General features: G+C 58.2%; 1 protein-coding gene across 3 annotated transcripts; it reads right to left on the reverse strand.

Moving 5' to 3' along the window:
- Positions 1-268: 268 nt before the first annotated feature.
- Positions 269-18875, reverse strand: Apc2 (APC regulator of WNT signaling pathway 2). Of its 3 annotated transcripts, none has more exons than XM_038311216.1 (15): positions 18822-18875; positions 13326-13484; positions 13121-13211; positions 12848-13028; positions 11640-11748; positions 11422-11535; positions 11230-11307; positions 10998-11096; positions 10159-10546; positions 9542-9637; positions 9033-9172; positions 8624-8701; positions 8416-8532; positions 7698-7912; positions 269-5276 (listed from the first exon to the last, which is right to left on the reverse strand). In XM_038311216.1, exons 1-15 carry the CDS (start codon positions 18873-18875, stop codon positions 269-271), a joined length of 6927 nt encoding a protein of 2308 aa, XP_038167144.1. The 3 variants fall into 3 exon arrangements, with proteins under 3 accessions (XP_038167144.1, XP_038167135.1, XP_038167153.1); XM_038311207.1 differs by having other exon boundaries at positions 11422-11538; XM_038311225.1 differs by lacking the exon at positions 18822-18875 and having other exon boundaries at positions 10174-10546; positions 13326-13466.
- Positions 18876-20216: the final 1341 nt, after the last annotated feature.

A 20216-nucleotide genomic window follows, 5' to 3' on the forward strand; every position in this document is an offset into this window, starting at 1 on the left:
GCCCAGGGCAGATCCTGCATAGTGCCTGCAGTTACTGTCCCTCAGAAAACGGTGCTGTGTGTGTGCCCTATGCCTGTCTACAACCAATCCTCTCAAGCCCCAGGCATAGAAGCAAGGGCTGGCTCTAACGTGCAGAGATGTGAGCTGGACAGGAGCTCTGAGGGCATAGCTGTGCCTACTCAGGTCATCTGGAGAGCAAGCCCCCCTGGGAAGCCAGACTGTGCCACGGGGCAAAGAGAGAATGTTCCAGAAGGTTGGCCTACACCCACTACTCCAGGAGGCTGGCTGGAGAGGCGACAGGGGCTTTCTCCACGGCAGAGTCGCTGGCCACTGTGGCCACCACCATAGGGCTGGGCACGTAGTTGAAGGGGGGAACTCGTGCAGCCCTGCTGGGGGACCCATGCCTGCTGGTTGGAAAGCCCCCCATGACAACACTCAGACCCTCGTGGGTGAAGGGCGCTGAGGCAGGTGGCTTGGTGAGGGCTGGCCCGTCCACATCACTGCCCAATGGAGCCGCAGAGCCGCTGGCTGGAGCCTGAGGGGGGTCCCTGCTTTCCAGGCTGGGCGAAGTGCTGGAGTTGGTCTTAGGGGTGGTAACATCCTCTGTTTGTACCACTGCGTCACTGGTCTTGCGCTGTGGAGTCCCAGCAGGGCTATCCTCAGGTGATGGACCCCTGAGGGGTAGGGCAGTGGCAGGCAGTGTGCTACGAAGGATGTGGGGGACATCTTCATCTTTGATACGACGCCAGGTGGTACCAGGTGCAGCCACCCTGGGTAGCGGCCTGGTCTCTCCATCACTTCCCCGGCGAGTGGTATTGGCATGGATGGTGGGCACAGAGACAGTGTTATCTGGCCTGCGGGCGACGCTGATGTGTGGCAGGGACGCATACCGCTTGACTGTCTCAGGCCGCCCAGGAGGTGCCCGCACAGGCAGGCGGGAGGGGCTCTCAGAGCTGGTGCGCCTGGGCGCACGTGGAGCAAGACCTGGCTTGGCCTGCGGGGCCCTCTGTGGCGCCAGGGGCTGCCGTGGGGACGCGCGCAACTCATCACAGCGAGAGGAGCAGAGGAAGACAGCAGGGAGCGCAGGCCGTCCGCGGCGGGGCGAAGCATTCTGGGAGGTGGAGGCTGTGGAGTCTGCAGAGGACAGCTCCGATCTGCGGCGACGAAGAAGACCCGGGGATTCCTTGATGAAGGTCAGCTGCCTGCGAAAGCCCGAGCGGTCTGAGGACTCGCTGCCACTGGAGCGGGCTGAGGCTATGCGCACTAGGCCCAGGCGACCACCACGCACTGCAGAAGCCCCCTCAGCCCCCGTTCTTCCCCTAGGTCCAGACTCTGGAGATGGCCTGGCCAGTGGTGGCGGCCCTCGCTTGACTGGTCTTTGCATGAATGGGATCCGAACAGGTGACTTCTGGGTCTTGTGTTGCTTAGCCAAAAGGGCCCGGGCCGGTGACTTAGGCACGGGGGACCCTCCAGGGCCAGGCAGAGGCCCTACAGTTGGAGTGGCCAGTGGAGACCTCCTGGGTAGGGGCTGGGAGGCTGGCGAAGTCTGTGAGGAGCTTGAGGATGGCGTCTTGACGAGGCGGGCTGGAGGGGTCGCACTCCTTGGTGGCTGGCTCAAGGCTGCCAGCTCTGAGATCTTACCTGGCCGGTGGAGGCTCCGTGAACGCTGCTGTCCAGGGCTGGGGGTTTTGGTGGCAGTTTCTGCCTGAATAGTACCAGATGTTCCCATCTTAGGTGTGGTACAAGGGCCGGAAACTCCTTTGGACTGAGCTCGGGAGGCTGGGCTGGCTGTGTAGATCACTGTCCGTCCCCGAAGCATTCCTGGCCCCCTTGCCATCATTTTCTGGGTACCCTTTGGCTTCTCGGGGCCACTAGGACACCGCGGACTCCCGCTGATCTTGGTGGAAGTTGCACCACGTTTCTCTGGACGCCAGACACCCCCAGTCTCCGCCCCAGAGTTTGGCATTTTCCTGGGTTTCGAGGGCTGTAAAGTGGAGCCTGCTGACAGCCCAGACACCAAAGACAAGAGAGAGTCAGACTCAGAAGATGCCTCCAGGCTGGCCTTGGCTGCTGCCTGGTGCAGCCACGTGACGATGGAGTTCGCACCCTCCTGGATGGCCTGCCACTCAACACTGTCTAAGTCGGAGGCTGGATCAGAGCCAGGCACCTCCTCACGGCATTTCCGGGGAATCTCAGTGGTCGGCACGTCAGACCGCGCAGCTCTGGGCTTGCGACTTCGCAAGCCAGGTACTTGGGTTCGGCACCTGGGCAGGGCTAAGCTGACACACCTCTGCAGTAGTTCCTCCTCCGCCCGTGGGCTAGGAGAGCTGTCCCGTTTACTGCCCAGGCCAGGGTCCTTGGTGGCTGCCTGTTCCCAGCCTCGGGGATGGGTGGACGGCTGTTCAGAGGCCTCAGGCTCACTGAGGGAGCTAGCTGAGGAATAGCAGGGTGGAGTCTCATCCACGATTAGTCTGGGCTGAGCCCTCACAGGTGGTGTGGCAGGCTGTAATGCCCTGGATGGGGTCTCCTTCCTGCCTGTGGGTTTCTCACGCTTAAGAGCCCGTGGGATGGCAGACGCCTGCCGGGGTGGTGGTGCCGTGGCTGGGGGCTCCTCATCAGAGTCATAGAAGCAGTACACGGCTTCCTCTGTGGGTGTTGTGAGGCACAGTGACTGCAGAGCACCGTCCCCACGGGTCCGGGGCTGGCATGAGCCATCCCTGTTGGATCGAGCACTCTGTGGCCTGCTGAGGGGTAACTCCAATCGTGCCCGGTTCCTCCCGGCCCCTCGGGTGTGCTCTGTACTCTTACCAGCGCCCGCTGCTTTGGGTCGGTGCCCACGGACCTGCCGGGCAGGGGCGGGACGACCTGTGGGTTTCTGCCTTTCTCCACGCCCTCCCTGCTTGTCCCTGGAGGGTCCCTGTAAGGTCTCATCACTGAGCGATGCAGCACTGGAGAAGTTGACAGGTGTGCCCTCGGCGGAGTCAGTGCCAGAGTCATCGTCCCGAGCCGGGGCCGGCACTAACATGTACACGGGGACTGGCAGTGCGCGGCGGCCGGGCACCAAGGCAGAGACCACCTTGCGGAGCTGGGCGGGCATGGCTGCCCCCAGACATTCACGCAGTACCTCCAACTCTTTATCAACCGCTGACCGAGCCCGAGAACCAACGGGTGCTGGGCAGTCCATGCGGCAGGCAGCCTCATCCCTCCGGTGGTGTCCCCCACCACCCCCTGCACGCTCTGGGCAGGCTGGTGGCCTCAGGCGCAGTTCCACGTCCTGCTGAACATACAGCTCATGCAGGGCTAGCGCGCTGAGGCTGGAAGCACAGGAGAAGTTCTCGTCTGGCTTCTCTACTGTGAAGCGCACGCTGCCTGCGTCCAGCTCAGAGGGAGGCTGGCATCGCTCCCGACAGTCTGCAATGTCTAGGAAGCGCTTCACGTAGCTCTCCCACTGCAGGCTGAACTGGCTGGTCTCAGGCTGGCCGGGAGGCGCTGGTGGCGTCTTGCTGCGGCTCGGTGGCATAGTCTGCCCAGGGCTGTCTGGCAGCTCACTGGGACTCACTGTGCCACTGCCCAGGCCACTGCACGGGTCACTGGGAATGGAGCTGGCAATGGAGCGGCTCTCGAAGCTGCCCAGAGAGCTCACAGAACTACAGCGGCTCAGGACCAAGGGTGTCTCCTGGACGCAGTTCTCCGATGAACTGGATGGTGTCGCATCCTCCACCCCAAGACCTCGACTGCAGCCCCGGCGGGGGGCTGGGATGGACATGGGCAAAGAGGTGGACCCGGACGCTTGCCACGCTCCATCCAGCTCCGCCTCACCAGGGCCGGTCTCCTCCAGCCCCTCCAGGGATGAATCACTGTCATCGAGGTTCCCAATTTGGCTGGGGCCAGCACGGCCAGTGGAAGACAGAGAGGACAGTGAGCTGCACCGGGAGAGTGACATGGGCCCATCCTGTGCCACCAGCTTCTGCAGCACCTTGCTAGCAGCGGGCAGCGGAGAGGTCACCAGTTTCTCGGGGACTTTGCTCAGGCTCTCTGCAGGTATCCACGCATGTTTCCGAGCTCCTGGGGAGGCTCCGGGTCCAGCGAGGGGTTTGGTGCCTGTCCCAGTGGCACCGTCGAGCAGTGGCACATGCTGATAAGTTGGGGATAGCTTGATGGTACACACGCGGGCATCAGCGGCCACCGTGTCCCTGGCAGGCAGTTCAGCCCGGCTGGGCAGGTCCAGGTCCAGCCGGCTGGGCCGAGTCTGCCCGCGCAAAGGATCATCACGGTGCTCAGCCAGTGCAGCCAATGGGCAGGGCCGCATGTGTTCCCGGGGACAATAGCCATCGCTTGTGCTACCACTGTTCAGGCTGTCATTGGAGAGGCTGGTGTGGGCCGCCTTGAGCCTCAGCAGAGGGTGTGCCCGGCTGCTGGCCTCACGCCGCCCACCCTCAGTGCCCCGGCATGGCGAGCAGGACTGGGCACGACCCTCCCTTGGTGCCTCCTGCCCAGGGTCCCCAGAGCTGAGGCTGAAGCTGTCGTCTGATGAGGTGTGCAGGGCAGAGATGTCCTCCACCAGTCGGTCGATCCGTGCCACTGCCAACGCCAGCTTGGCCTTAGCTTTGGCAGCCACAGCGGCCTCCCCACCAGCCTCCTTCTCGGCTTCTAGGCCACTCTGGCGGGCAGGTTGACTGCGGGCCAGTGCCTGGCCCTGAAGAAAGGGACTGCCAAGGAACATAGACAGCACCGCCGGGCTGGCAGGCTCGGCTGTGGTGGCCGCAGCAGCCAGAGACGGCGCGTCATCATCATCAAAGCAGCCAGAGTCAGAGGCATAGTCCTGCACCAGCCCGTCTAGGTGGCGAAGGGGTGGCAGGGGCTTCTTTGAAGTGGTCTCTACCTCAGGCAGACCCTGCTTCTCCAGGTGGCCCAGCGCATGCGCCAGGCGCCGGGTGTCCAATTCAGCTTCCAGTGCCCTCTGCTTGCGGACATACAGGCTGGGCACGCAGGTGCCCGGGGAGATGGCCGTAGCCGCTGCCTGGTACTTGGCAGGTCGGTGGGCCAGCAGGTTCCGCAGAGCGGCGGCACTGCCCATGGCAATCATCTTGTGTTTAGAGTGCACGAGGTTGCGCAGCATGCCCACAGCCCCCAGGTCCCACAGCAGTTCCTGGTCCCGGGGGCTGCGGGCCGACAGGTTCCAGAGTGTGCCACAGGCGTTGCTCACGATGGTCAGGCTGTGCGACGTGAGGTGCTGCAGCAGTGTTTGTAGGCAGTTGTGATCGCGGAGCACCTGCCTGGGGGAGCCCGGAGCACAAGGAAGGTGGGCTTGGGTACCCCAGCCCTGTGGAGCTCACCATCCACACCATACTGCAAATCAGGTCATGCTGCCACCCAACCCATATCCGCTATACCCCGAGGTCACCAGCGCAGCTCCCAGCTTGGGCACGCTCACCTTGCCTGCCACTCCCACCCTGCCTGCTATGCCCTAGCCACGCCCACCCTGCCTGGTGTGCCCTAGCCACGCCCACCCTGCCTGCTTGGCCTAGACACGCCCACGCCACCTGTCAGACCCCTGTTCAACCACATCTACCTCTATTGCTATGAGCAGATAGCCTAGTTACGCCCACCCTGCCAGTCACACTTAGCCACACCCCTGTCACGCCTACCATCAGAATGGACCCGCTAGATTGGGCGCATATTTGAATTTGAGAAAAATGAAATAGCAGTAGCATAAGCATAGCTGCCCCACACGGCGTGACATGCTCAGTTGTTAGGTTTTGTTTTGAGGAGGCCGAGGCGAACTTTAAAATCAATTGCTAGCTAGCGCTGCCCTCCCTGTGTCAGGTTCATACGTGTGTGTCCCGTACCATCATACCCTTGTTATTTATTTAGCTTGTTTGTTTTTAAAACTTATGGGGCTGGAGAGATGGCTCAGAGGTTAAGAGCACTGGCTGCTCTTCCAGAGGTCCTGACTCCAATTCCCAGCAACCACATGGTGGCTCACAGCCATCTGTACTGAGATCTGGTGCCCTCTTCTGGCCCACAGGGATACATACAGGCAGAATATTGTATATATAATAAATAAATCTTTAAAAACTTACTTGGTCTTATTTTTATTTACTTTTTCTTATTTATTTGCATTGGTGTTTTGCCTGTATGCATGAGGGTAATAGAGATCTTGGAGTTACAGCTGTGAGCAGCCATGTGGGTGCTGGGAATTGAACCCAGGGCCTCTGATGAAAGAGCAGTTAGTGCTTTTAACCCCTGAGCCACCTCCCCAGCCCTTACCTTTGGTTTTTGAGACAGGGTTTCTTAGTGTAACTGCCCTGGCTGTCCTGGAACTTGCTCTGTAGACCAGGCTGGCCTGGAACTTACAGAGACCCGCCTACCTCTGCATCCTGAGTGATGGGATTAAAGGTGTGCGCCACCACTGCCCAGCTAATTAATGATTTTATCACATGTGTAAGGAAGGGTATTTTGCCTGTATGGAAGTCTGTGCACCATGTGTGTGCAATCCCCACCAATGCTAGAGAGCTTTGGAACTGGAGTTACAGGTGGTGAGCTGCCCAATCTAATGCTGAGAACTAAACTCAGGTTAGCACCTAGTACTCCATCCTACCCACCCTTTCTCCTCTCTTCTTTGTTTCTTTCTTTTCTTTAGTTTTCTTTATTTTATTTATATTTATTTTCTTTCTTTCCTTCCTTCCTTTCTTTCTTTCTTTCTTTCTTTCTTTCTTTCTTTCTTTCTTTCTTTTTCTTTCTTGAAAGCATCTCATGTGTTAGTCCCGGCTAGCCTGTGCTTCCCAGGTGCTGGGTTCAGGAGCATGCCTTGCCACACCCCTATTATGAACATTACTTAACAACACGGTTTATTTTATTCTATGTGTACGGGTGTTTTGTCTGTGCTCCCACTACATGTGCCTGGTGCCAACAAAGGCAAAAAGAGGGCACGGAATTCTCGGAGCTGGAGTTACATACAGATGGTTGCAGCTGCTGGGAACCAAACACAGATCCTCTGCAAGAGCAGCCAGTGGTTTAACCACTGAATTATTTCTCCAGCACCAACAATACCATTTTAACTTACGCAGTCTAGGGCCCGGTGCTGGCTGGCGCACACCTTTAGTCCCAGCATGTGGGAAGCAGAGGCTGGTGGATCCTTGAGTTTGAGGCCAGTCTGGTCTACAGAGTGAGTTCCAGAACAGCCAGGGCTACAAAGAAAACTTGCCTCAGTGGGGAACAACTGGCCTTGAACTCACTGAGAACCCCCGCCTCTGCCTTCCTGGTGCCAGGATTAAAGGTGTGTGCCCTCAGGCCAGGCCTCCCATGTAATCTTCCTGTGCTGTTTTTTGTAATCCACTTTGTCACCTGGATGTGAGCCTAGACACAGCCCAGGTGAGGGCCCCATCAGGTTGGTCTGTGGGAATTTTCTAGATGAAGAGGGAGGGCCCAGCCATGGTGAATGGGCCACCCTGGGCCTGTGGTCCCGATGTACAAGGAAGCAGGCTGAGCAAGCAGTAAGCAGCACACCTCCATGGTTCCTGCCTCTGCGTCTGCCCTGAGATCCTGTCTTCCCTCAAGGATGGGCAGTGATCAGAACATGTGGGTCAAATGAACCCTCTTGTGGTGTTTACCATAGAGTCCTAAGACACTGTGTGTTACATCTTCAAAGATGAGCCTCTTGGTACATAGCCAGGCAAATCATAGCAGAGACTGACCTGTAGTCCTCTCGGGTGGCAATGAGGCTTGACACATTGCGCAGGATCCCACCACCGCTCTCGATAACTGCCAGGGAGTTCCCTTGGCAACGGTAGGTGAGCGTGCTCACCAGGAAACCCAGTGCACCGTCCACCTGGCAAATTGCTGCCTTGTTCTCCGTGCTGTGTGCAGACAGATTCCACAGAGCACTAAGCACGCTCTTCAGAGTGGACTCCTGCGATGGGAGGGAAGGATGGTCAACATGAGGGGCCACAGAGATTTCCCAAAAGATCAACCGCCAAGCCTGGTGGTACAGGCCTGTCCTGCACTCTGGAGGCTGAGGCAGAAGGATTGCAAGTTCCAGGACAGCCTGGAATATCTAATATGAATAATATGTTTAAAAGAATGCTATGAAAGTTGCTCTATGGTAGAGCCCCCCCAGAATCCCCAGTGAGGGGTGAGGGGCGTGGTCAGGGTAAAGCTCCCCTAAAGTCCCCCAGTGAGGGGCTGGGGGCGTGGTCAGGGTGGAGCCCCACCTAGAATCCCCAGAGAGCGGCTGGGGTTGCTCAGCAGTGTGGTTTAGGGCTGGAGGTTTCAGAACTTTAGATTGGGAGCCCCGGACTCACTTTCCAGTTTACCTAATTTTCCCCAGGGTCTCCCTATTCTGAGCCTGTGTCTCATGACAGTGGCTGTGGTGACTTCCTCTGACGTCTCCAATCCCCTGCCACCCATGCTCACCTTTGAGGCCCGCAGCACACACTCCATGAGGGCGGTCATGCTGCCCACTTCCCTCAGCACCTTCTTGCTGTTGATGTCGGCCCTCCACGACAGATTACGCAGGATACTGGACACGACCTGGCCAGGATGGCAGTCACAGAGGACCCAGAGGTATTACTCACGGAAGGGATCATGTGGGAGTCACCCACTCCCACCCTGCCCCCGGTACCTGATGCAGCTCCTCGCTCTCGGAGGCCAGCTGAGCCACAATGGCTTCCATGCAGCCTCGACGGGCACACAGTGTGGCCTGTTGGGATTGACACAACACAGTTGCTGTCCCAGCAGTGGCAGCAAGAGGCTCCCCTGCTCTTTCTCTCCCTTCCTCATGGGTATGCAGACGAAAGTGATGCCCCACAGGAAGAGGCCGCTGAACTTTGCCAGCCCAGAGGTCTCAAGTCTGCAGACAGTTGTCCTTGCCGGTGTGCGCGTGAGCCCAAGAGAAACTCTTGCCAGCTTCTGCCCCTCTGTATGCCCGAAGTGACTCCCCACCTCTCAGGGCCACACCCAGGCTGGGGTGACGTGGGGAAAGCCTCAAGAGGACACCTAAGCCCCGCCCATCCTCCTCCTTCCCCCAGAACCTTGTTGGCGACGTCTCCGAAGGTGAGGTTGGTGAGAGTCATGCCAGCATAGCGTCGCAGGGCAAGGTTGAGCGGATCCCGGGTCATCTTATGCATCTCGTAATCCACCTGCAGTAGCTCTGCCACAGCCTGCAGCCCCCCTGTCGGAGGGGAAGGAAGACAGGTGAGGCGGAGAGGACAAGGCTGGCCCAGTGTGGCTGTCTCTCCATCCTATGTGGACCACTTTCCCAGGTCTTTTGTTTTATTTGGTTTGGTTTTTCAAGACAGGGTTTCTCTGTGTAGCCCTGGCTTCCTGGAACTTGTTCTGTAGACCAGGCTGGCCTTGAACTCACAGAGATCCACCTGCCTCTGCCTCTAGAGTGCTGGGATTAAAGGCGTGCGCCACCACCACTGCCAGACTTCTTTCCCTGTTCTTATAGGGTCCGATCCATGCTCTGTACTATGGCATCCAGAGGGGTCAGTCAACCGCTGTGTAAGGCCCAGGAGGGGGTGGGGTGGAGGGAGCTCACCTAGCTCATTCATAGCCCGACGGTATTCCTCATCAAAGGACAGCTTCATCACCGCACAGGTAGCCTGGCAGATCTGAGGCTCGATGGGCACAGGGGCTGTGGGCAGTGGCAAAGTTAGAGTCTCATTCCGGTAGTGATACCCGAATTCTCCTTTGCCTCTCCCCATGCTCTAATGCTTCAAAATCTGTGTAATGTCACACACTTGCTGAGTAATGGTGTCCTATACAGATGTCCATCTCATGGCTGTGGAGCTGCTGTCACTTATATAACTGCACAGCAGAGACGGGTGAAGGAAACCTGCCGCTGTGCTGTAGCACAGGCCTGTGACTTCAGCGCCCCAGAGCGAAGGAGGGAGAGCCACAGGTTCAAGGCCAGTCTGGACAAATTAGGAGGGCTGGTGGCCTGTCCCAGCAGTACAGTGCCTGCTAGAATCCCCAGTGAGGGGCTGAGGGCGTGGCCAGGGTGGAGCCCCACCCAGAATCCTCTAGTGAGGGGATGGGGGCGTGGTCAGAGGTAGAGAGTATTTTGTGTGTTCCTTTGCCCCACTGTCCCTTGGACTCAGCTCACACAGCTGACAAGGTGCGCAGCTGGTTGCTGTGCAGGTGCTTCCCACTCACCGTCTCCTGCACCACCCTCAGTCCTGCTGTTGCGCGCCTGCAGCCAGTCCCAGCAGGTCTCACAGTAGGCTCGTATCTGCTCCAGCACGTGCAGCACACGCATCTCCTTGCGCGCCAGGCCCTGATCAGGCTGGGAGAAAACAATGTTGTGCAGGGCTGCGTTGGCGCGCATGCGTGCATCTTTGGCACCAGGTGTGCCGGGGGTCCCCGCATGTCCCCCAGCCCCGGTCTCAGCGCCATGAAGTATCTGGAGTAACAGTGGCAGGCAGCCTGAGCGGCGCATGGCTACACAGCTCTCAGGCGAGCTGGACATGGCCAGCAATGTGCGCGCTGTATCTTCCTGGTCGCGTGTTGCCAACATGGATAGAAGCCAGAACACCACCTCCACCTGTAGGGCGACATGGGATGAGTGCAAACTGGCAGCGGGAACCGCGCTCCACCACTGTTGGCCGCTCCCCTTCAAGAGCCGGCCGGCCCGTGGGCCGCATGAAGGCTCGGAAGGTAACGGAAGGGGAGAACCGACTCCTGCAAGTTGTCTTCTAACCTCATTACATCAAAACATGACCGTCCCCCAAGGAGCCCACACTAAGCAGGGCACTTTAACCCCAGCAAGCAGGAAGCAGAGGCAGGCAGATTTAAGTCTGAAACCAGCCTTGTCTACACAGTGAGTTCCAGACCAGCCAGGGCTCCACAGTGGGACTCTGTCCCAGAACAAAGACCTCTTGCCTCACAGAGAGAGAGAGAGCCTCTGTCCAGGTTGAGTCTCCATCAACCCGGGGTTGCCTGGGGGCCCTCACTGGACGCCACTGGCAGCCCAAGCTCAGATTTTCCCTTCTCACCTTGCTGTTGCCAGGCTGAGGGGTGCCATCCTCAGGGTGCGTGGGGACTTCCGGCTCCTGGTCCTCCTCCACCGACACAGGCTTCACTGCCAGCAGAGCCTGCAGGGAGAACATGAGGCCTAGGGGGTTCAGTCTGCACTGCCCACCTCCTGGGCGCAGACTAGGGAACTGTCACTGAGTCGACAGACATCGGTCATCACCCCTTCGGCCCTAGCTCTGCTTGTCTTGGTACCTGAGGCTCGGTCTGCTGCACCCGGTCCTGGGCCTCCAACAGCTCCTTGTCAATCTGCTCCAGGCGCGAAGCTCGGATCTAGAAACCAGAAAGGGGGAAGGCAAGCTTGCTTGCTTGGCTACCTCCACCCCTCCTTGACTCCTCCCATTCAGCCAGCTCTCCACTCCTGATGCCCGCGTGTGCACCCGGCACCTGCGCGCGCTGCACCATCTCGTCCGAGGTGCCGAAACGCTCCTCCATCAGCGAGCGAATGTGCTGGGCCTCGAACTCCAGCTGTTGCCGGATGAGATCCATCTGCATCGAGAACTGCTGGGAGGGGGCACAGGCTGCGGTGAGGCGCATCCGGGGCCGGCCTCCCCGTCACACACACCCTGTTCCCCCATCTTCGCTAGGTGCCCCCGGGGTCTCACCGTGTCAACGTGTGGCAGCTCATCCAAACGCTTTGACAGGCCCTGCAGCTGAGAGTAATACCACAGCTTTTCCTTCTCCTCTTTCTCGATCTCGTTCAGCAGGAAGCATCTGGGGTAGGGGTGCAGGGTATCTTCTTATAGGTGACATTTGCAAGGACCCCCCCCACCCCTACTCCCAGCTCTGAGGTGGGCACTGGAAGAAACTGGATGAGTGGGAGGGAGAAGCTAATTGGAAGTGCAAAAAAGCAATCCCGTGGGAGGCTGAGGCATGAGGATCTCTGTGAGTTTGAGGCCAGTCTGGGCTATAAGAGCTACTTCCAAGCTAGCCAAGGCTGTGTAGAGAGATCCTGTCTCAATAAATAAAAAGATAAAAAGGAAACAAAGCAAAGGGAATTCTAGGAAGACCCAAGAGGCCGCAGGGCTCTGGAGTGCTCACCTCCTCCTGTTCACACATACCAGCTCTCCGGCCCAGAAGCCCTCTTCCTAACTGTCCCCACGGCGCCCAGGAGGCTGGGCGGGGAGCCTCACTAGCCTGGACTGGATGCTCAGATCCCTCTCTTGGCTGGCGGAGTAGCTAGATGGGCAGGGGCACATGTCACCAAGCCTGGCCACTGAATCCTGGTGTCCGCTGACAATAACACACAAGCCATGGTGCTCCCCAAAGAAATAAATAGTTTGGGGAGCCAAAAAAAAAAAAAGCAATCAGCAAAAATCTATCCCCATTTTATGGAGTGGAAATCTGAGGCCGGAAGTTGCACATAGCTGACTTAGGTTGAGTTGATTTTCGGCTGCCCATCAGGCGGACCTCATGCAACCCGGACGGGCTGAGCCCAGGCTCCAGCGCTGCCCCCCCCCCCACTGGCCCTAGGCCCAGAATGTTTGGGCTTCTGTCCTTCCATCAACAAAGGCCTCCTTGAGAATCTCTGGCATTAGGCCTGATTCTGAGCCCTGACTTTGGATTTGACTCTGTCCCTAGAGACGCCTGTATGTCTCCGACTGGGGTGGGGGGTGTCTGCCAGGAGCCTTTCCCTTTGCCAGAAATGTCCCCATATCCTCTGTCCTCCTGCTAGGGTCAGCCAGACAGGAATACAGTGGAGATGGGCGTGGAAGAGCCAGGAGGTGGGTGTGACGAATAGGGGCGGGGCCACAAGCCAATGAGCCAATCAGAGGATAGAGATCCCTGGGGGCGGGATCCTTTCCGCTCTCACCGCTCCTGGTCCAGTTCTTCCAGCAAGCGGATGGTGGCCCGGCTCAGCTCCCCGAAACTGTCCTTGGATGGGCCAGAGCCCTGCACTGGGCTTCCCTCTGGCGTCCGGGAGGCAGGCTCCGGGCCCAGGGCTGGGGGCTGGAACTTTAGGTTGTAGAGGCTACTGATGTCAGTCTGAAGAGCTGAAAGGAGGGGCGTCACGGGTGAAGGTCAGCCACCTGCTCCTGCTGTGTCCCCGCCTGCCATGGGGCAGTCCCTAACGCAAGGCACTCACCTTTCAGCTGTTCTAGCACTTCCGTCTGCCCGGAAGACACCAGCACCCGCGCCTCCTGCTCCAGCTTGCCCTGAAGGTGTTTTAGAACTTCCTGCGTGCATGGTAGCGAATAGGGTTGTGGCCATCATGGCTGCCCCGGGGACCTCTCTCAGCCTCCCAAGACATCATCAAACATCTGAGCCACGCCCGTCACACAGACCCTCACCTTCATGCCCGAAGTCTCTGTCTCCAGCTTGGAGAGGTGGCTGGAATTATCCCTCAGCTCCTGCCTTAAGTGTGTGTTCTCTGCCTTCAAGGCCTCCACCTGTCGTACCAGCTGCTCGTACGATGCCATGGAACTGGTCATCTTCAACTCCTGCAGGGCCTGGGGCCAAGGAGGTCACAAGAGTGGGAGCTGGTGTCCCTCAGAAAGGCCAGGGTCTGAGCCCAGCCCTCTCGCCCACCCCAGGGCGTGCTCAGCAGGAATGGTTGTCTGGTGTGAACCAGTCACCTGGCCAGCATCTGAGGCAGACAGACACAGAGACAGAGGAAAATTGAAGCTGGGAGTCCTTACAGGGTCGTTCGATACATACAAGTAGAATCGACGAGTGAACAGACACATTTGTGGACACCTGTACTGACAGCCAGACAGAGGGTCACACAGACATCTGTCACTCTGGAAGTCCAGGTCAGCAGGTAGGTGGGCCACCTGGAGGCCATCAGGATCACAGACTGACACAGGAGAAGCTGACAGACACAGACAGACAGACAGACAGACAGCAGGCAGATGGGACTGATCCCCCAACAAAGCACAGATTGCCCAGGCTGGCAGACCATCTGGGGAGGATGGGTCATTAGCTCACCCAAAACACTGAAAGCCAAAGAGCTATGGGCAGGAGATAGACCCAAACTCACCATGGTCATCCCTGGGCCAGTCCCCCCGAAGCCCCACCTCCACCCCCCCCCTCCATTCATGAAAGGCTCTCCAGAGTCTGTTTGTGGCTCAGCAGCCTCTGGCCTGAACGCCATGCCACCCGGCAGCTTGGCCACAGCCCAGCTCTTTGTGCTCCCGAATGTCCAGCCTCCTACCTCTGTCCTCCTGGCCAGTGCCTCCTCCTTCAGTTTGGCTCTCCCTCCACAGCCACCCTGAACCCCACAACCCCCTTCCGTCTTTGTTCCCTTCCATCTGCAAAAGCCCCCTCCCTCCGCCTTTGTCTGAGGCCCACCAATGGCGTTTCGTCTCTTCTCCTGCCTCCTCCTTTTCCTCCTCCTTGGGAGCCCCCTCTCCTTGCCAGCCTTAAGGCTCCATCCCAAATCAACCACACCCACTCTATTTAGGCGACACCTTCTCCTTTGCTCCCCCCACACCTGAACACACATGATCTAATACGAATTTCTCCTTTTCTGGAAAGCCCACTCTGATGTCACCCAGGGCATGGGTGGAGGGGACCACCGAATGTCTGCGGGTCTCAGTCTCCCACCATCCCATCCTGCCTGGAGGACTGGCTGTGGCCTAGCCATGCCTTCTGGCTTCTTCCTACAACAGAACTAAGTCTCAGCTGTTCCTAGGAGAGAGAAACTTGGGTCTAGGGCTAGGGGTGTGGTAAGAGTGGGAAAGGCAGACAATGTAATCAGAACCCAGACTCTTCCTGCAGAGATGCTCACAAGTCCAGGTAGTTAGCTGGGCAGTGGTGGCACACACCTCCATCCCAGCACTCAGGAGGCAGAGGCAGGTGGATCTCTGAGTTCAAGGCCAGCCTGGTCTACAGAGTGAGCTCCAGGACAGCCAGGACTACACAGAGAAACCCTGTCTCAAAACAAACAAACAAAAAATTCAAGGCTAGTTTAGGCTACATACTGAGTTCATAGTTAGCCTGAGCTATTTAAGACTCTAATCTCAAAAGATCAAGGTAAAAGCAAACAAAACAGACATCTCCTCTCCCTGTGTCTCTGTGTGTCCATTGAAGAGCGGAAGATCTACCCCTGACTGCCCCAAAGGGCTAATGGGAGTTTCCAAGGCAGAAATGGCTTCACCTTGACACAAATTCTACCCATGGATCAAGGCTCATATTTAATTGAGCCCTGGGTTTGTGCCGAAGGCAGCATGCCATGCTCAGCCAGGGGGAGGAGATGAGGCTCTGCAGGAATTGTACAGTGCCCACCCATTTGGACGCTTTGTTGCTTGTTATCCTGACCCCACAGGGCTACCAGCCCTCCGAGCTGAATCCACTCCACCCTTGCACCAGGCCCCCCCTCCAGTGTCCTCCTGCTTGCTACTGCTGAAGACACAGTCCCCTCCAGAGGAAGCTACGAGGCTCACTGTAGGATTCCATCGTTATGGTGTTCAGATGCCTCCCATGGCTCCCCAGTGCCTGCCGGAAAAACCCTAGCACCCTACAGGCACACGTCCTCAGGGTGCACGAGGCCACCTTTCCTGTGACCCCAACACCCTACATAATACTACAGAAAGGTATCCCACCTACCTCTAACCCCAAGGTGGCCACCTTGGCAGGGGACAGACAGGGAGACATGTAGCAACTGGATGCGGGTCTCCTGACTCAGAGGGGGAGGCACAGGTGTGGAGGGAGATAAACACCTGGGGGGCTCATCGCCGAACTCCTGACATCCCAACACCCCAACCTTTACAGAGAGGTAAAGAAACAGACCAGAGGCACACAGCAACTCCCCGGGGCCACACAGCATCCTGTTCTCTGATTCTCCTCTCCTTACGTATCATCTATGGATCCGGGTGTTAAAGCCCATGAGTGTGTGTGTGTGTGTGTGTGTGTGTGTGTGTGTGTGTGTGTAGCACTAGCCATAGTGACTCAGATGCCTGCCTCATCCGGACTCAGTTTCCTCTCAGCTCCTATTCTACGTTTGAGCCAGTACTGTCAGGGCGCGGCAGGGGAAGACGCACGCTTACTTGCATCTGGGCTAGCTGTGAGGCCCAGGGCCTCCTTCCTCCTCTTGGCTAGACCTGCAATCCAGAGTTGGGGTGTCTAGGTCTCCGGGGATCTCAGCAGCACGATCAATGGGGGGGTGTTCCGAAGGGACAAAGCCCGATCCGATCCCGGCCTGGCCAGAAGGTGCGGTGCTGCAGCTCCCGGCCCTGGGCGAGACCACCGCGAGCAAGCGGGGGAGGATGCGGGATGCAGGTGCTTGGGCCAATGGCGGCGCGGGAAGACGAGTTGGTGCCATGGCAACAGCCAATAGCAGTCCGGGGCGGGGACCCGTGGTGACCGCGGGGCGTCGGGCCTCCTTAGGGGCTGATGGGGTGGGGGCACTGGGATTGATAAACCCCTATCAAGGGAAAAGGTGTGCTTTGAAGCCAAAACCCCATGCAAAGCATCAAATATTACGCCAAAATCTTGGGGGAAGGTTACTACTCAACCCACCCGCCAGGTGTGGAGATGTCAAGACAGGAAGGACTTGGGACAAGCAAAGTCAGAGTACCCTGAGGTCCTTAATGACCTGGGACTTGGAAGGCTGGGAGATGGGCAGGCATTCGGGACAGATTGACAATCGCGTCTTTCACTGCCCCACCACCTGACAGCACCAGGACCTGTGACAATTCCTCCCCGTGTCTCTCTGTCCCTGTTTCTTTCTATCTCACCCCAGGTCTCCAGCTCTGACTTCCTGATGCCCCTGGGCGCTAACCGCAGAGCCTGGGCTGGAAAGATGGCTCAGAAGTCAACAGTGTATATTACTCTTCCTGCAAACACAAGTTCGGCTCCCAACATCCAGGTCCGGTGGCTCCCAGCTGCCTGGAACTGGAGTTCCAGGGAATCGCACATCTCCCGCGACTGCCCACACCTGTGTGGTGTGTGAGTGTGTACACACACACACACACACACACACACACACACACACACTGCCCAGGCCTGGTGTCTAAACAGTCCCTCTGGCTGCCGGCCCCATTCCCATCTGGGGACACAGACAAACCATAGGACTTCTGCCACTCTGTGATGTGAAGGAATCTCAGGGAGGTGCCAGGCAAGGCAGGGGAACCCCTCACTCTCCAGTATTTCCAAGCAGAAGCAGTTAGCGGGGACACTAAGGGTTCCTACGCAAGGCTCATCAGGGACCTGCAGCTGGCTGAGCAGTGGTGTCCTCGCTACCTGGGAGGCGGGGAAGTGGGGAAGGCTTTCTTCATGTCTGTCATCCCAGTACTGAGGCTGAGGCAGGAAGATTACATGGTGGTTGAGGTTAGCCTGTGCTAAGGTGAGTGAGACCTCGTCTCAAAAATAAAAGGGGCGAAGCGGTCAACTTGAAGTCCAGGCATGGCGGTGTCCGTGAAGCACTGTAGGGGGGGTTCGCGGGAGGGATTCAGCCAGGGTGAGCCATCAAGGTCGGGGGAGCTGGGAGGGTCCTCATAACTCAGCTCAGAGTTGAACAGGGTGGGGTGGGGTTACAGAACACAGAGCCTTTTGACTTCCGTTCTGCCTCCACCTCCCTGGGTGACCTTGGTGTCCAGCCTGGCTTGTGGTCCTTATAGAATAAATCGGGACTGTTCAGTTTCTCCAGAACACCACAGTGTGCCAAGTCCTCTCGGGCAAAGGCTGGGGGAAGGGAGACTTTACACTCCCACATGGAGGCACTGAGGCAGTGCTAGGAAGAGTACACTGCTTCAATCACACCCGAGCTTCAGCCAGGCCTCTGGAGAGGTTGGAAGGCTATGGGGACCCTTAGACAGGAACATTCTTTACTCCTTCCTGTCCCCTCCTTGCTGGATGAGCCTCTGATGGACTTGGACGCCATGTTACCAGGCACTCTGAAGTCCTAAGAGCCTCTGGAATCCAACCCTCAGCCCCAGTCACCAAGAATCCAAGCAAGGCCTGACCTTCATGGTGGGGGAGACCCTGTACCGAGTGCACTGTGCCCAGGCTTCCCAGTGGGCTCAGTGCACCCTGGGACCCCGATTTGTGACACTGGCCCTCCAGAGTCTGACGGCTGTCCTCTTGGCATGCAGCCATCCTCCATAGACCCCCAAGTGGGCTGCACTGGCTGTGGAGTAGGCACAGGGCAGCTACATGACCACAAGCTGCTCCTCATTTGTACAGAGCTCTGTGCTGGGTGGCAGAGGCAGCATATGCTGGAGCACACTAATGTTCCTCAGCTTCCCTGGGAAGGGGCAGGCTGCGGCGCAGCCACTCACCAGACCCCCGGCGCATAAGCACTTCTGTGGCTCAGTCATATGACCTTGGGCAGCTTGATTGTGCCCCAGTTTTCCCCTGCAATCTTAGGGATGTCAGTCTGTGGACACCGAGCAGGTAGTGTCTACGGGGAAACTGAGGCCTAGCAATGTGCAGGGCGTGGTCGGGCCCCGAATTCTGCGCTGGCTGGACCCTGAGCGCGGTGTACCCCAGCTTCAGCCCTCTGTCTCCCAACCACTGGTCTCTAGAGGGGAGGAGGGAAAGTGAGGGTCTCTCACGCGGAGGGATGCTCCCAAAAGGAAGGTCTGCGCCTGCGCAGGGCGGGGGAGGGGTCGCTGCAGCACAGGGAAGAGGAGCCCAGGGAAGAGGAGCCCAGCCCCAAACACATGCCCAGGCGGTTTCCTTGGCAACTATCTCCAGAACAACTATGAAAGACCCCCGACTCATTAAGCTGGCTTGCTCCAGCCTGGGTGTCTTCACGCTGACCCCAGGGGACGGCTGTTTGCAGTCAGGACCCCACCTGGCTGTATCCACACCCTCGTCCCCGACCAGGACTCCCAGTGCCCTACCTGGTCCCCGAAGAAGGTTGAGTGCAGAAGGCTTAGGAGCCCCAAGAGCCCCATGGAGCTGCGGCTGCTGGACAGCGCGGGCCCCGCCCTTGGCCGCAGGGATGGAGGCGGGAGGCAGGGAGTATTGCGCCTGCGCACAGAAGGGTGGGGGGCGGGGGTGTCACCCCTAAGGGGAGGGGTGACCTGAGACTCTAAAGATGGAATTGTAAATCGGGGACCCGCTTGCGAACAACGAAAAAGTGCGTTTCTGATGGGCCTGGAGGATTCTAAGGATTAGAAACAGTCCAAGGGGCAGTAATTAAAAAGGAGGGGGCCCATGAATAACCGAGACGTGGAGAGAGCTAGAAAGCGCCACCCTGTGGCTGGGACACCCTGCACCCGTGTGTGGACAAAGTCAACATTTGCTGGGTGCCACTCTGAGAGCCGGGGGAGGGGCATCAAGGGGCCGGCTGAATGGGGACACTGTCCTAGCTGCTGAGGCGGTCATGTATAAACCTGGAACACATACTACGGCTTGACCCTGTACAATGGACAACTAGGTCCGAACCCCTGGTCTTTGTGCAAAAACCAAGAAAGCTAAAAGTCCACTGGGTAGTGGAGGCAGAGGCAGGTGGATTAGGGAGTTCGAGGCCAGCTTGCTCTACACAGTTCCTGAATATTCAGGCTACACAGAGAAACCCTGTCTCAATAACCAAAAAAGGCAAGGTTGCGGTTTTGTTCCTTTGATTCAGGCGACCCCGAGAGACCTGGCAGGGCTGGCGCGGACAGGAGACAGAGAAATGTATATGGAAAGTAACGCTGTAAAGACGGGACTGGCCTCTGTCAGGAGCTAAAATGGGAGTGGGAGGCAGCCTGCCTGGCAAAGGACAGCTTGCCTCCAAATAGGAGGGGCCAGGCTTGGGATGCCCTTCTCTCACACCCCAAGAGTCCCTGGTGGCGCTGCGGGCAGGTAGCTCATGCTGCGGACTCCCTCCAGGTGATCCCAAACTCTTCAGCCTTCGTGGGCACTCGCTCACTTCAGCGCACAAGCAGGGCGGGCGGCTAGAGTCTCCTGCTAATCTGTCCGACTCTAACCCCCAAAGCTCTCCAGCGCATGCCTTTAACCAGCGCTCAGGAGGGCACGGCAGGAGGAGTCGCTCCTCTCGCAGCGCCTGTCAGAATCCCATGGGCGGGACAGCCCGGAGTGTAGGATCAGGACCCGGGAGGCCCCAGGGTCGAGCACCCAAGCCACCACTGGCCCTCTGCCACCTCCCACAGCTGCTCTCCAGCAGACCCTGCTCTCCCGGCAGCACTCATTTCAGTTCCTGCTGTCTTGTGGTGGCCGCTTCCCCACGCACCCCCAGACTTCCTGCTCACTGTGCTGCCCAACAAGACAGTCCTGAATGCCGGGCAGCT

This window comes from Arvicola amphibius, chromosome 1 (assembly GCF_903992535.2).
Source record: "Arvicola amphibius chromosome 1, mArvAmp1.2, whole genome shotgun sequence".
Taxonomy (NCBI): Eukaryota; Metazoa; Chordata; class Mammalia; order Rodentia; family Cricetidae; genus Arvicola; species Arvicola amphibius.

Coding starts and splice junctions, on each gene's coding strand:
- Apc2 (XM_038311207.1), bottom strand. CDS start 18,875: ATGGGGCTCTTGGGGCTCCTAAGCCTTCTGCACTCAACCTTCTTCGGG. Junction 13,029..13,120: donor AGTGCTAGAACAGCTGAAAG/GTGAGTGCCTTG, acceptor CCCTCCTTTCAG/CTCTTCAGACTGACATCAGT. Junction 9,173..9,541: donor TCGGGCTATGAATGAGCTAG/GTGAGCTCCCTC, acceptor CCCCTCCGACAG/GGGGGCTGCAGGCTGTGGCA.